This window comes from Anomalospiza imberbis, chromosome 3, assembly GCF_031753505.1.
Source record: "Anomalospiza imberbis isolate Cuckoo-Finch-1a 21T00152 chromosome 3, ASM3175350v1, whole genome shotgun sequence".
NCBI lineage: Eukaryota > Metazoa > Chordata > Aves > Passeriformes > Viduidae > Anomalospiza > Anomalospiza imberbis.
This window is the reverse complement of record NC_089683.1, coordinates 77953504-77967411: the sequence shown is the minus strand read 5'-3', so window position 1 is coordinate 77967411 and position 13908 is coordinate 77953504. Positions and strand designations below refer to the sequence as shown.

General features: G+C 54.6%; 1 protein-coding gene across 3 annotated transcripts; it reads right to left on the bottom strand.

Annotated features, from left to right (window-relative positions):
* Positions 1 to 265: 265 nt before the first annotated feature.
* Positions 266 to 13705, bottom strand: DLK2 (delta like non-canonical Notch ligand 2). Of its 3 annotated transcripts, none has more exons than XM_068185258.1 (6): positions 13342 to 13705; positions 8102 to 8203; positions 6480 to 6543; positions 3877 to 4007; positions 3134 to 3278; positions 266 to 2541 (listed from the first exon to the last, which is right to left on the bottom strand). In XM_068185258.1, the coding sequence occupies exons 1-6, from the start codon at positions 13412 to 13414 to the stop codon at positions 1764 to 1766; spliced, it is 1293 nt and encodes a 430-aa protein (XP_068041359.1). In that variant the 5' UTR covers positions 13415 to 13705; the 3' UTR covers positions 266 to 1763. The 3 variants fall into 3 exon arrangements, with proteins under 3 accessions (XP_068041359.1, XP_068041361.1, XP_068041360.1); XM_068185260.1 differs by lacking the exon at positions 13342 to 13705 and adding an exon at positions 10637 to 10671; XM_068185259.1 differs by lacking the exon at positions 13342 to 13705 and adding an exon at positions 10339 to 10500.
* Between the last annotated feature and the right edge of the window lie 203 nt (positions 13706 to 13908).

The window sequence follows — 13908 nt, the reverse complement described above, 5'->3', positions numbered from 1 at the left end:
CCTTCCCAACACTCTTAAGGCAATGCCTAGCCCACACCTTTGCTATGCTGTCCAGGGGTAGATGCCATTCCTTTCCCTGAGGCTGTAGGAGCCATCCCTGTCCCTGCAGATGGAGAAAAAGGCAGGACAACTCCTGTCCCACAGTCTGGGTTTGCATTCTTGAGGGAAGTGATGGAGATACTCAGCAAGTTTTTGAGCAACCTGATCTACTTGGATCTGCTGAGAGCAGGAGGTTGGTGTTCAGAGGTCCCTTGCAACCTAAATTGTTTTATGATTCTCTGATGCACTGTTTCTGAGCTTGTACTTGTTTTATTTGATAAAGGTACATAATCCATCCGTGTATTAAAAAAATAATCTTTCTGATGAAGCCCCAGTCCCCTTTCCCATGTCTCACTCCTGCCTGAGTGGTCACTTCTTGCCTCACTTCACACCCCTTTGAACCCAGCTCTGCAACCCTACAAGTCAGTAGTAGGGTTTGGGTTGTGGGGAGTTTTGCCCCACTGCTTAGCCATCTGTGTCCATGAGGAGGCACAGAAATCCCTGGTCCTGGGACAGAGACACTGACTGCTGCACACCAGACCAGCAGAGGCAGGAACAGACCTCGTACAAAGGGTAAGTGACCTGACCATCTGCTGCCTTTCAGCCATGCTTTAGCAATGGTGGAGAAGGCAGTTTTGTGTCTGCTTCCTATGTTCATCCCAGGCTCACATCCACTGTGGGGAGTTTAGCCTTTGTTGTATGAGAAACGCTGCAGTGACTGATTTGAGGTTAGAGCCAGCTGCCTGCCTCAGAGTGAATGGGAGAGGAAAGGAGGACCTGGGTCCTGTATTGCTCCTGAACCAGCCACAGCACAGCCTTGCCCATCTCCAGCTTCACCTATGAGGACACATGAGAAGGATCAGCTCAGGCCCAGAGGAGAGCAAATAGTGAGGCAGAAGAGCACACTGCAGAGGCAAAGGATCTTGGTCATTTGTGGCCAGACCAGAAAGGACGGCTTAGTAAGTGAGTCAAAGAGATCCCTGGATTATCAGGAGGAAAGTACGGAACATGTCTGTAACCCCCAAGTCTGACAGCAAGAGGAGGGTGCATCAGCCAGGGCAGAAGAAGGGCATGAGACCTGCAATGATTTTTGAAGTCTCTTTGAGCTGGCTTACAGAACCACAAGGCCAGGGAGCAAGGGTGTTTGTTCACTCCCTAGGGACATGGCATCTGAAATGACAGCCTCCAGAAACAGCCAGGAACTACCCCATACAGTACTGTGGCAGGGAGACCCATGCAGCTATAACTGTCCCAAAGGCCCCAGAAGCAGCATCCCAACACCAGCAGAAATGAGGATAAAGCCCCTTCCCGTAGTCACAGAGAGGAGTTACAAAGGGTCTGGCAGTATTTGGGCTTGCAAGAGGGCTGTGCCCTCCTCAGGACTACCTGTCCTGTTTCTGAGTGCTGGAGTCAGATGATAGCGGCGCCTGCGTGGCACAGGCTGCTGCAGGCAGCACACCATTGCTCCCCTGCAGGGCTGGCCCAACACAGCCCTGCCTTCAAATGCCCGTGGGTGCCAGCTGAGCCAGCCAGACAGGAGACAGCTCAGACCCAGGCAGGGCCATCACACCAGTGCTCAACACCCAGGGTTTTGCTGACGTGTTTGCTGCCCTGGGAGCCCTTCCCCGCTGCCCAGTCGGTGCTGGTGTGGCTCCGCAGGGTGCAGTTCAAGGGGTTTGCCAGCATGATGACCTGCCAGGGGCCTGGTTCAGAGTCCTCACAGCTCACAGCTCTGTGGTCTTCCTTGGCTCAATCAAGATGGTGTTGAGCATGCCCACCTGACACTCCTGGTCTTGGAGCTTTCTTGCAGCCTGAGAAGGGCTTTGGCACCAGTTCGACCTTTGACGGCCTCTCTGCCAGTTCCTCAGCATTAGCAGGACAGTGATGAGGACCAGCACTGCTGTCAGCACCCCAAACACCAGCACTGTCACCAGCTGGGCTTCACTCAGCCCTGAGTCCCTTTGGGTCACCACCTCCTTCACAGAGATTTTCAACAACCCTCCCCCCGGCTCTTTCTCACTGTGGTTGGCCACACGCCGCCCTGTGACCACAGTCCTGATGGGCTCTGGCTGTGTCACCTCTGGCGTCTCGCTAGTGGTGCTTTTCAAACCTCCAGCATTCTCATGATTTGCAGGGTAGTAGGGAGGAGACCAGGTGGGCTCAGGGACGGAGATCTCACAAGTTTTGCCAGTGAAACGGTCAGGACACAAGCAGTCATAGTCATTGATGCGGTCATAGCACTTTGCCCCATTTTTGCATGGCTGGCTGGCGCAGTCATTGATGTTGATGGTGCAGAAACGCCCTTCAAAGCCCACCTGGCACTGGCAGGAGAAGCGGTTGACACCATCGTGGCAGGTGGCCCCATTGGCACAGGGGCGCATCAGGCAGTCGTCCACATCATGCTCACAGAGAGCCCCCACAAAGCCAGCGAGACACCGGCAGGTGAAGTTACTGGCAAAGCCATTTTCGTCTTGACATTGCCCACCGTTCTTGCATGGAGACCTGTGTGGAGAGAGCAAGGCTAGGTCATGGCCCTGGAGACCAAGCAGCTTCACCCACCCCAGGGGTGTACCTGAGGTAAACACGCAGAGCTGCTTGCACGGTCAGCGTGTCCAGCTCTCTCCGTGGGGACAGCTATCTCTAGGAGAAGACTGGTTGGGAGATCCTATTTCCTTGAGAGGCCATGGGACCTCCTCAAAGGCTGTGGCTGTGCACAGGCCCACCACCCACCAGGGAAGGTCTTCAGCCAAATGATCTGAAGAAGAAACACGCCCTCCTGATGCTCCCCAAAGGCATCATGGATGTCAGTTCATCACGCCTACAGCAGTTTGGCTGCTTGGGAGATAGGATGTCCCAGGCATGATGAACAGATTCCTGTCCTCCTACAGCAGAGACAGGAATCTGTTCAGATTGCAACAAAGCCCTTACCCTGGTGGGACCATGCACTGCATGCTGCTAAACCAAAGCCAAAGGTGATTTTGGCTTAACTCCATTACTGTATGGAAATTCATAGGTAACGAGCCAAGCTGGGCCTCCACTTGGCAGTGTGTGACCCAAAGTTAATGCTGTCTGTAATTTCACTGCAGTGTCTCACCCTGCCTTCTCACATGGCCCTGTCTTCATCTCACAGTCCTTCCCGTGGAAACCTTCTGGACACAAGCAGGAATACTCCCCATCTCGATCGTAGATGCACTGTGCCCCATTCTGGCAGGGGGACTGGTGTTCACAGATGTGTATGTCTGAGGGGAAAAAGATAGTGTAAATTACGGAGAAAAGAGGGTTTATGTGGCCAACTCAGTGCAAATACAACCCACAGAACCCTCTGGAGATGGAGAAATGACAAGAGCTTCTCTCTTCTCCCCTCCAATAGGCACCTGCAGCAACAGAAGTGCAGTGCCTGCGTGGTTGTGAAGATGCAGTGCATGCCAACTGTCTGACCAGTGAGGACCCCCTGGTACAGACAAGTCCCTAGGGCTGGAGAAGGGGAGTCCCCCAGCCACCTGCTGAAGGCAGGAAGCCTTGGAAAAAGCAGGGGATGCTGCTTGGAGTCCTGATGCAGCATGGGAAATGCAATGAGTTCATCTGCTCCATTTCCTGAGGCTGGCCAGCGTCACACCAGCTCTTGCCATACAGCCTGGGAACATGTGTCAGCAGTCTGACCTCTCTTGCAGGAACAGAATGGTCCCAGCTGTGGCTGCCAGGCAACATCCCACCTCCCAGGCAGCCAAAATGGCATCACCCAGGTGGCTTCTGGCTACACTGGCTGACATATCCATGAGGGTGTGCTGGGCTTCTGCCCTCAGCACCAGAGGCAGGGATGCCGAGCTCACAACTCACCTTTGTCACAGAACTTGCCAGCCCAGCCGGTGTGACAGATGCACTGCCAAGGCTGGTGGCACGTCCCGTGAAGGCAGCCCGGCATACGCACGCACTCCTCGCAGTACTCCCCCTCCCAGCCTGGATCACACCTGCAGGTGGACAGGGCATAGCAGTATAATTAAATCAAATCAAATCAAATCAAATCACCAAATCAAATCCAAGCAGGGGCTGCAGAAAAGCTGGCTACGTGCTGTGCAGGGCCCCTACAGATACAGCAGTGCTCGGATACCCTCCCAAAGGCCCCATGGACCTCCTAGCTCCCTCCTCCAGAGATAAGTACTGGCATCTTATCTGTCCAAGGAAGCAAGCAGACAGAGGAGGAGCAGACACCCCCTGCAGCCAGGGAGGGTGAGTGGCCAGCAGCAAAGCTCAGCAACTTCACTTTCACTGCCCACATCCCTCTGATCTCCTCCAACCAGCCACTCTGTATACACCACTGCATTAGCTGAGCAATTCCCGTGCCTCCCACAGCAGGCAGCCACTCTGACAGGCAGAGAGAAGCCCATCCCTAACCCTAAGCTTCCTGAGAGAAAGGGCCCAGAGGCTGCTGAGGTCCGTGTGTTTCACTGCTCATCTCTGCATTATAATGTGTGTCATTTTTTGTCTGGAGTGCATTGTAAGTCAGCTGTGAAACCTTGCTTGCTATGGCTGGTGCATAGAAGAGACTTATCAGCCAGCTCACACGGGCAGTGCAAGGGGAGAACCTGCAGCACACAAGGAGCCTTCTGGCCCCAGAAGAGCAGGGCAGTGGCAATGCCTGAGCAAAGCCAAGCTGCATTGCTCCAGTGGCAGGCATCCCTTAGACCTGCCAGCTCCAAGGCAGAAAGCAAGTGATAACAAGATGAGAGCTCAGAGGAGATGGCACCAAGCCACAACAAAAGATATACTCAAACCAGCACAAAATGAAACCCCACAAAAACAACACAGTTTTTAGAGTAAGGAAGGGGGTTCATTTTCATGGCTGGGGCTCATTTAAGCACATATGTGGTGACTGCAGTTTATTTGGGCTGGCCCACAGCTGCACTTTCAAACTTGGGCTGGCTATTGTTGCTGTATGTTGTTCCGAAGAGATGAGGAGTGAGGAAAATGGTCATATATATATATATATATATATATGTATATATGTACACACACACATATATTAATTAGAGGCTAGAGGCTTTTCAATGGGACTGGAGGTGATACCATGTGCCTGTTATAGTCCGGGGAAATACATTCATACCTGGACAGCCCTGAGCAGAGGGATGTTTACACCCCTACCCCCCAGTACCTGCAAGGAGCAGGTGGTACCAACTCTTCCACTTCTTCAAAAGGGAGCTGGCCAACCTAAAAATTGCCAGGAAGGGGGCCAGGTTAGCAGCCAGGTTTCCCTGAGTTTGAGGTGATTTTGAGGTACTGCCAAGCCACAAGATTTAGCAAATGCTCTGGAGGCCTGAAATCAGCAGCAGCAACTTCTGTGCGGAAAAATCTGCAGCTGGGACACCTGCCACATGGTGACATGTGGCCTTCTCACTGGGGCTTTGCAGCACCCTGCTTCTCCAACCAGCCACAGCTGCTGAAAGGGCTCAGGGAGGAGCTCTATGAAGCTGCAAACGGGGGCCAGCCAAACCAGAGCTGGACACTCCCTGATGCAGCAGCCAGCAAGAAGAACAAGTGGCCCAGGTGTGGTGTGACACCAGGGGCCGTTCTGTGAAAGGAGACTAACCATGCCCTGGCGAGGAGAACAGGGTGGCATTGGGCAGTCTGTCCCCTTGCAGCCACAGGTGTCCCAGCCAGCCCAAAGCCAGCCTTTGCCTCCCAGTGCTGCTTTTTAGAGTGAGGGCTTCCGATGGCCCTACAGTGGGACAACAGGCAGTGGGTCTGTGGCAGCCTAGAGCAGCTATATGGGTGCTTCCCAGGCTGAAGTGCAGGGTCAGGCTCTGAGCTTTGAACCTGTGGCATCTGAACACCAGCTGGAGCTGGGATGCCAAGTACCACTTCTGCTGCTGTAGCTCACAGCTTGCTGGCAAACCCTTTTTGAAAACATCCAGAGATCCCCACCACAGCTCAGGCTTCTGAGAGGGGACCCCTGAAGCCCTCAGTTATATGCATGGCTGGAAGCCCTTCTCTTCCATGCCTCAGGGAGAGCACCTCCACCTCAACCAGCAAGGAGGCCAAGCAAGCTGGCCAACCCTCATGCTTGCCCTGCTGCCTGATGACTTTCCCCCATCATATCTGAGCCTAAAGGCCTCTTCCCATCACCCAGGCATGACCAGGCTGTCCTAGGCTTCCCTCTAGACAAAAAGGGCTCAGCAGAATAACACTGGTCAGTGCGTGAAGGTGGGCACCCTGGAAGCACTGGAGTAAAGGCTAGAGGGGACCAGCAAGAGGCTGAGGCATCAAAATCTCTCACTCCAGAGGGTGTCAGGTAAGAAGAGAGCCGAGTGATTGCTTCCAGGTGTGGGTGAGTGGAGGAGGAGGTGCTTCAGCTCTGGGCAGGGATGTAGGCACCAGGGACACAATGTCAAGGGAGGGAGAGCAGTCACAGCCAGGAGCAGCAGAGAGCCAAAGACAAGCCATACCTGCACTTCCCATCCTGGTCACAGCAGCCATGGGCGAGATTGCAGCGCTCACTGCAGTCATCCCCTACAAGACAAGAGACATGTGGACTTGGATTAAGCAGACAACTATAGATGATTCCGGATCTGCCCATGGCCCTGGGTGTTTCCTTAAGTGCTCAGCCTACCTGTCCCCAGAACTGTAAGGTGGGGGACCTTCCTTTCACTCACTGGATGCCACACAAGAAATTAAGATTTCACAGTCCCCTATCTTTATTGAGAAATGGGGCTCTGATTCAAAACTACCCAGTCTCTGGTCATCTTCCCCACCTTTTCTCTGCTGCCTCCCTTAGATTTTGGGCCCTTCTGGGCAAGACCTGGGGTTGCCTGTGCATTAATACAACTTGTGTAATAGGGAGTGACCCACCTGGGACCTCGGTCCCACAGTCTTGCAGTAAGTATGGTGAGAAAGCTCAGGGCCAAGTACTGCAAGGGGCACAAAGGGACCAAGGATGGAAATGGAAAGAATGGTTCTTCTTTACCTCCCAGGATGTCACCATCTCCAAGGACAGCTATTAGCACAGAGTGATCTGACAGGGGCTCCTGCCCTCTTCCAGGACCCAGCTGCCAGAACTCCCCTTCCAGCACAGGGAAGCAGGACTTGGCATCACACGGGGCCAGGTATCCAGTTCTGTTTATTTATTTAAAAGCCATAGAAGCTGTAACTGAGCCATGGCCTCACTGTGCCACTTCTCGTCCTCTCCTTTGTGCCAGGTGTTCCCTTTCATCTCCACCTTCCCTTCTTCCCCATCACTCGCTTGCATCTTAGCTCCACAGGGGAGCTGGTTCACTCTGGCTCCATAAGCAGCAGAACTAGAGCAGAAGTCAAGAAGCAGGGGGGTTTCTCCAGAAGTCTTGTGCAAGTCTTGTGCAGGCCAGGCTCAGGAGGTGAATGTCCTTACCTGAGCCCCTTCATCCTGGACTGAAACAGATTAAAGCCCCCATGCCTAGAGATGTGCTCCGGCTTTCCCAAGCAGCATTTTGTGCTGCTGGGAAAATGAGCAGGGGAAGAAATCCCCTGTGCATGCAATTTTGCTGCAGTGAGGCAGCAGGTCCCACCGCACAGGGTAAGAGCCTCCTAAAACAAGTCACTATGGAGCTGGAGCAGCATCCTGGGACTGCTCAGCCCCAAGCCTGGGTATTGCCACCTTTCCTATTTGTAACCATGTCTCCTGGCACACGGCTTTGGGAATTCATTGCTTATCCAGAGCAGGGATAGAGCAAACTAATCTTTGGGAAAGGATTTTGTCTCACTGGACCCAGGGTTAGCTGTTCACTTTAGGGACCTTCTTTCCCCTGAGCAAGCTGGAAATTTGGGAACCCATTCACCCTAACTGAGAGAGACAGAGCAGTGGGGATATCTCTGTCAGTGTGCTCAGGCATTGCCACCCCTGTGGGCAAGAGTTTCTAAGGTGCTTCTAGTGTCACACCCCACCCAGGTGATTAATGACTGGGCAGCATTTTCTGCTTTTCCATGTCAGACCATCTCGATTTTGCATGGAAAACCGAGGAGACTTCAGCAATGCCAAGAACAGGTTTAGAAAGATGGATATGAAAGAGAAGGACCCATGTGTACAGAGACTTACCTTGCACAAGCTGGTGATGGGCCAAGAGGATCCAAATCAAGGACATGAGCTGGAGACAGAAGCTCCTGAGCATGGTCAGTGTGGCCCCACCGAGATGAACACCTAGAGAGAGAAAAAGAGCAAGCTCAGCAAAATCCCTTGGCTGACACCACAGCTCCTCTCTACTGCCTGGGAGTCTGAGTTGAAACAGTTTTACACAGCCTTGTCACCGCACTCCCCTCTGTTCCATCCAGACACCTTCCTCTAAGTCAGTGTTGGGGCACTAAGAATTAAAAAGCTTTTGAAAATGTGTGTACAGCAGAACCTAGTGTGCACACTCAATCCTGAGTGTGTAATAGCTCAGGCTGTTGCAGCACATCTTGGAGTACCTGCCCCTGGTAGCTGCTGTCAGGAGAAATACCCACCCAGCTGTTGGGACCTTAATCTTCCCTCCCTAGATCTGGGACGCCTCAGCTTCGTGTTAAATAAGGTCCTCCTGCGCACATTTGAATGAATAGATGGGCTGAGTGTTCTTCACAGTGCCCAGGCTGCTTTTCAAACCCTGCAGGGGAGCAGAGAGTCCAGTAGATCTAGCAGAGGAGCAGGCAGAAAACCTCAGCCCTCTTTCATTGTCCAAGCAAGAGTGTAGCAACAGGCACTAGAGCTGGGCTGCAGCCCCAGGCAAGAAATGTGAATACACACCTCTTACTAGGCGCGGTTCAGACCTTTTGCTCAGCTGTCCTGCAGAGAACCCTGCCAGCCCAAGGTTCCTGCACCCATCTATTTTCCGACCGCCTCCTGCCCTCTTGAAGTAGCATTAAATACTTTCCAAAAATGCTTCATTCCCTCCCAGCCTTCTGGGGTGGTTAAGGGCAGGAAATTCAAGGGTGATATCATAAATATATTACTGTAATGAGATGGGAGGGGTTAAACAGTTCTGTTAAGAGAATGGTGAAGGTATGGAGCAGACTCTATCCAGCTGCGTGGGTGTGATGAACAGGGGCCATTCCACTTTCAGCTTGACTCCAGCTCTGGAAGGTTATGTTTGGTCCATAGTTGTGTGAGAGACTTCTAAAATGGGGACATAAGCCCTCCCACTCGCACATACACATGCATTGCAGGAAGAGGTTTTGGGGTCCCCGGTAAGAGCTTCACCTGCCTGGACTGGATGTAATAGGCCATAAAAACATTGATGTTGCTTGAAGCATCTCTCCAGGAAACAAACCACCACCAATGAAGGATGCAGCATTTTCAGAGGGGCTACAGGATGTTACTGCCACTGCCCCAGCCTAATCCCACCATGGATTGCTGCATCCTCCCTCCCCACAGTCCCTTTGACAAAATGCTTGCAGGACCTTCCTTTGCCTCACACCCCTAAACATTGGGCAGTGGCAAACAGCTGCTGCATTTCAGGGGAGGGTGAAGCAATTGCTATGAAACTTATAAAATAATTTAGGGCTGAAAAGTGAGTATCATATTCCTTCAGGGCTGTGAGAAGCATAAGCTCCGATCATATGCCATTGCAAAGGCTGTTTTTCCCCGTTGCAAGGGCTGATTTTCCCCGACAGCTCCCCCGCTCGAGGCATAGCCTCTCAGGCCTCCTGACCTAGTCACCCCATGAGTGCTGCTCCCAGCAGAACCCCCGAGGTCGACCCGGACCCCGGCATCCTGGAGGCAGCTGGTGCCCGGGAGAGGTGTGAGCAGCTCCCACCTGGACAGGCCTGGCTTTGGGTCACAACGACACGGGCGAGGGAGCTCCCTCCGTCCCACTCGTCCACCTCTGCCTGGCCAGGCTGGGGGCTACCAGACCTCCGGGTACTGCGAGGACGACCCCCGAGTCTATTTACCTCCCTTTCGAGGGTATCAGGGATCTCGGTGCGTTTGGGGACTGCCAGGGACATCCCCAGGACGTGGGCTATCAGGCACTGCTCCAAGTCCGAAGGCTATCGGGACCCCTCCGGACTGGGGTCCGGGGGCAAGGGTGGGAACCTTGGGGGGATGCCGCGCCGCTGCGGCTCGCCGCGCCTGTCCCCCCGCCCCCATCCCCCCGCGGCTTTGGGACCACCCCAAGCCCCAGTGCCCCCCGGAGTGGCACGGCCACGGGGGTGCTCGCCTTCCCCCCAACCCCATCCCACCCTAGGGGTGTCCCCGGAGGGGACCCTCCGCGGAGCCCCGCCGGTGCCCCTGCGGCCGGGGCGGCGGCGAGGAAAAGGGGGTCGGCGGGGCTGGGGCGCTGCGGGTCCCCGGCCCCTGCTCACCTCGGCGACACGGCGGCTCGTGGGGCTATCGCGGGGCGCGGCGGCGGGGGGCGGCCATGCCCGGTGCGGCGGCGGCGGGGCTGGGGAGGCGCGGGGCTGCGGAGGGAGCTGCCGCCGCGTGTGCCGCGCCGCTCCGCCCGCCGCCGCCGCCGCCGCCGTGCAGCCCCGGCCGCCTGCCAGCGGCTGCGTGTGCCTGCACATCCCCGCTCCCTCCCCGGGACATCCCGCCTCCCTCCGCCCCAAACCGCAGGCAGCCCCCGACCCGGCCCGCCCTGCCCGCTCACCCCTGCCCGCTCACCCCTGCCCTGCTCCCGCCGCCGGGGGCGGGGGGGACCCCAGCACGGCCCCGCCCGACCCCACCGCCCCGGGGGAGCTGCGGCTGCGAGGGCTCACCGGCCCCGGCTCCCAGCAGCGATCGCAGAGCATGGAGAGGTGTCCTGGGCTGGCGATCCCCGCAGGGGCGCGGCCTCGCTGGGGGTACCCCCGCCCGGGGCTCCGAGGGGCTGCGGCGCTCGCCGCCCTCGCCTGGGCAGGGACGCGGTCCCGCGCAGCACTGAGCCTCTCAGCCCGGCGCCCCTCTCAGAAATAGGTGCGCGATGATCCGAGCCTTCGTTTTGCACAGATTATCTGAAATAATACTAATGAGCAAAAGCACCTCCTGCAGCCCCTCCCTGATGTCCCGGGGTCCACTAAAACACCTCCACTGGCAAACTGTAGGATTACGAAGCCCCATCCTTAAAATAAAGGTTCAACTTGTAGTAATCACCCCACAAAAAAGAAGCCATCCAGAGAAGCTTGGTCCCCAGCATTTTTCTCACTGTCACTCACGAGGTGCGGACATCAGCACTTCAGTGGACGGTAAGGAACAATAAGACAACTGTGGGAGAGGGTCTGGGCTGTCACATCTTCAGAAGAAACAGCTGCCCACTCTCCTTCTCACCTTGCATGGCCTTTCTGCTGCTTGACAAGATCATATCCATCACCTTCAAAGGTCCTAGCAATCCTTAATTAGAGTACAAGTTCACATCAGTCAGCTTTTTTCTACCCCTGTATCCCACAAGGTTTGCTCTTTTTCACCAGGAAGGAAGAAGAACCATGTCCTACAGGCACTTAATGGATGTTTTCACGCTCCATCTCATCTCATTAGATAAAGCTCAACCCATCCCTGCTCTCACCTTCTCTAGTCCCCCCAGCCCTCTGCAGTTCCTGACAGCCCTGTCAGCACCCTGTGGCAACCACGGGTAGCTCTGCGGGCCTCAGGACCCAGTAAGAGCCCAGGCAGCAACCCCATCAAAGCCAAGGTCTCTGCCAGCTCTGAGCAGGGACCCCTACTTGCTTATCCTTGGCATGCCTGGACAACACAACATGATTGAGCGATAAAATGGGGGCCTACCACCCTGCCTACCTCTGCAGGAGCTGCCTCCTTCCTGCCTTCTTCCTGCTTTCCTGTCAGCCAGGAGCCCTGTTCCTTTCCTTGCCCTCTTCCTCCTCCTGTCTCTATCACCCCACAGACAGAGGGACAGAGAAGTCCAAACCTCCTGCTTAGGTTGCTCCATCAGCTCTTTGGATATTTATGGGACAGGTGTGCACCAGCTCTATCCTGAGATACTTCCTGTGATTCTACATCCATTCTCATCCTCCGATCCCTCACAGCCAGCTCAGCCTGCTTTTGAGCCCTGATTCCTACCATGTCTGGAGCTTACAGCAAAAAGGAGAGGAGAAGACTGAGGGAGAAGCACAGCTTCTGGTACTTGGTTTAAAACCAGACAGCATCTCCTTCCATCACTACAGCTCTAGGGTCTGGAATGATCCACGTTTCTGCTCTGACACCCACAACACCCTGCCTTGCACTCTTTGCCAGTCATGGTTGGAGGCTAAGGCGACACCTCCAACACTGAGTGTAGGCTGCTCAGCCTCACCTCCTCCCTGAAATCCTACCACCTTCATTAACTGTGCCAGATAGAACACCACCTCCTGCAACATCCTCATCTGCTCCCGTATTCCTCTGCTGGGATCTGCCCTGGTCCTGACCGCACTGCACTGCCACATCATTGTGCAGCCATGCCCCGGTGCTCTTAAACCTCACTTGCTTAAACGTGCCTAAGAAAACCCTCTGAATGCCATGTGTGCATTTGAATGGGCAGAGAGGAGGGGGCCTGCAGAGGGACCCCAACATATGCTGATATCCGTAAGTATCTGTGTCCACAGCATGAACGCTGTGAGAGAGGGAGATGGGGCTATGTTGCAGCCAACAGATTGGGACATGTGGCTCTCCCTGTGCTGCCTCTCTTGGAGGTGAGAGCTGTACCAGCAAGTGAGGGCTGTCCAGGCTGAGGAGATAAAGTTGGTTGCTGAAGATCTGAGCTCTGAGGAAGGGGAATGAAGAACAAAATCCAGGGTGTGATTTCAAAAGGTGGGATATCTGAGGAAATGTGTTTAGTGGTTTGAGGTTTGGCTTTGCATGTGAGTATCACAAAGAGAAGCAGGCAGGGGTGGATGGGAGTAAAAGGGGAATACAGAGGAGGGAGAAGAGACCCATGCAATGTGAACCTTGGGTGCACCCCTTCCTCCACACCAAAGGGCTCCAGTTCCATCCCCAGGCACAATCCTCTGTCTCAGATTCACTGTGTCAGTCCGTGGACTGCCTAGTACTATTTAATCAGAGCAGCTCTACTTGCAGACCCAAGAAATGGGCATTGAATGGATTCCTGTGGTTGGCTTAGACCCGTTCTACTAGGCTCTGATCCCTGCCGTGCCATCCCTAGAGTCGTCTCAGATGGAACAGCTGCTGGATCAGAATTAGGAAGGATTTTTTCCTAGCCATAAGAGTCCCTCCATGGCTTTTCCCTCCAGTGAAGGAAATCCCACAAAGCAGGGATCTGGAGCGGGAACTGGAGCAACCTTTTGTCATGGTTTTCCCTCCAATGCATGCCAGATGAAGACTCCCTCCCCCACCACCATCCCCACACACCATCACCACTCACAGAGAGAGGGGGGAATTACCTGTCAAAACCAGCTGAAGCTGCTTCCCTTTCTTCCGGAGTCTGGAACCTGCACCTTGGAGGCAGCCAGACATCAGGGACAAGAAGCAGATGGTGGGCTGAGAAAACAGGTAATGATGCCTCTTCTCCTTCACAAAGAAGCCTTCTCCAGAGCAGAAGCTCTTCCCTGTGCAGAAGCCCAGAGAAATTCTCCCCTTCCTGCTCACTCTAATTCCTCAAGAAACGTGGAAAAGCAGCACAAAGAAGCTGGAGAAAGACTGGAAACACCTCTGAGCTGCCAACTCAAACGATCATCCTCTTCAGCTCTTGCTCCGGGTCACCCTCTCCGCCTTACGTACAGCACCAGCCCGGGGTCTCTAGGTTAAAACAAATGTTCTCCCCCATCCCACCCCCCTTGCTTTTCCAATTCCACCCCAGCCCACAACAAACAGCAGCTCACTGGCTCTACAGCCATGTAACCCAACCCCAGCCATTGTTCCCCTTCCACAAGGTCTATATTTGACTTTGCAGCAGCACCGTGGCTGTGCATGTGTGTGTGTGTGCATGTGTGTGCACTCTCTGCACACAC

Bases quoted from the DNA above. Each gene is read 5' to 3' on its own strand.
- DLK2 (XM_068185258.1), bottom strand. From the start codon at position 13,414: ATGTCTGGCTGCCTCCAAGGTGCAGGTTCCAGACTCCGGAAGAAAGGG. The intron at 4,008-6,479 runs GTATGGCTTGTC...GTCCACCTGCAG, and splicing joins GACCAGGATGGGAAGTGCAG to GTGTGATCCAGGCTGGGAGG. The intron at 3,279-3,876 runs GTGAGTTGTGAG...TTTTCCCCTCAG, and splicing joins TGGCAAGTTCTGTGACAAAG to ACATACACATCTGTGAACAC.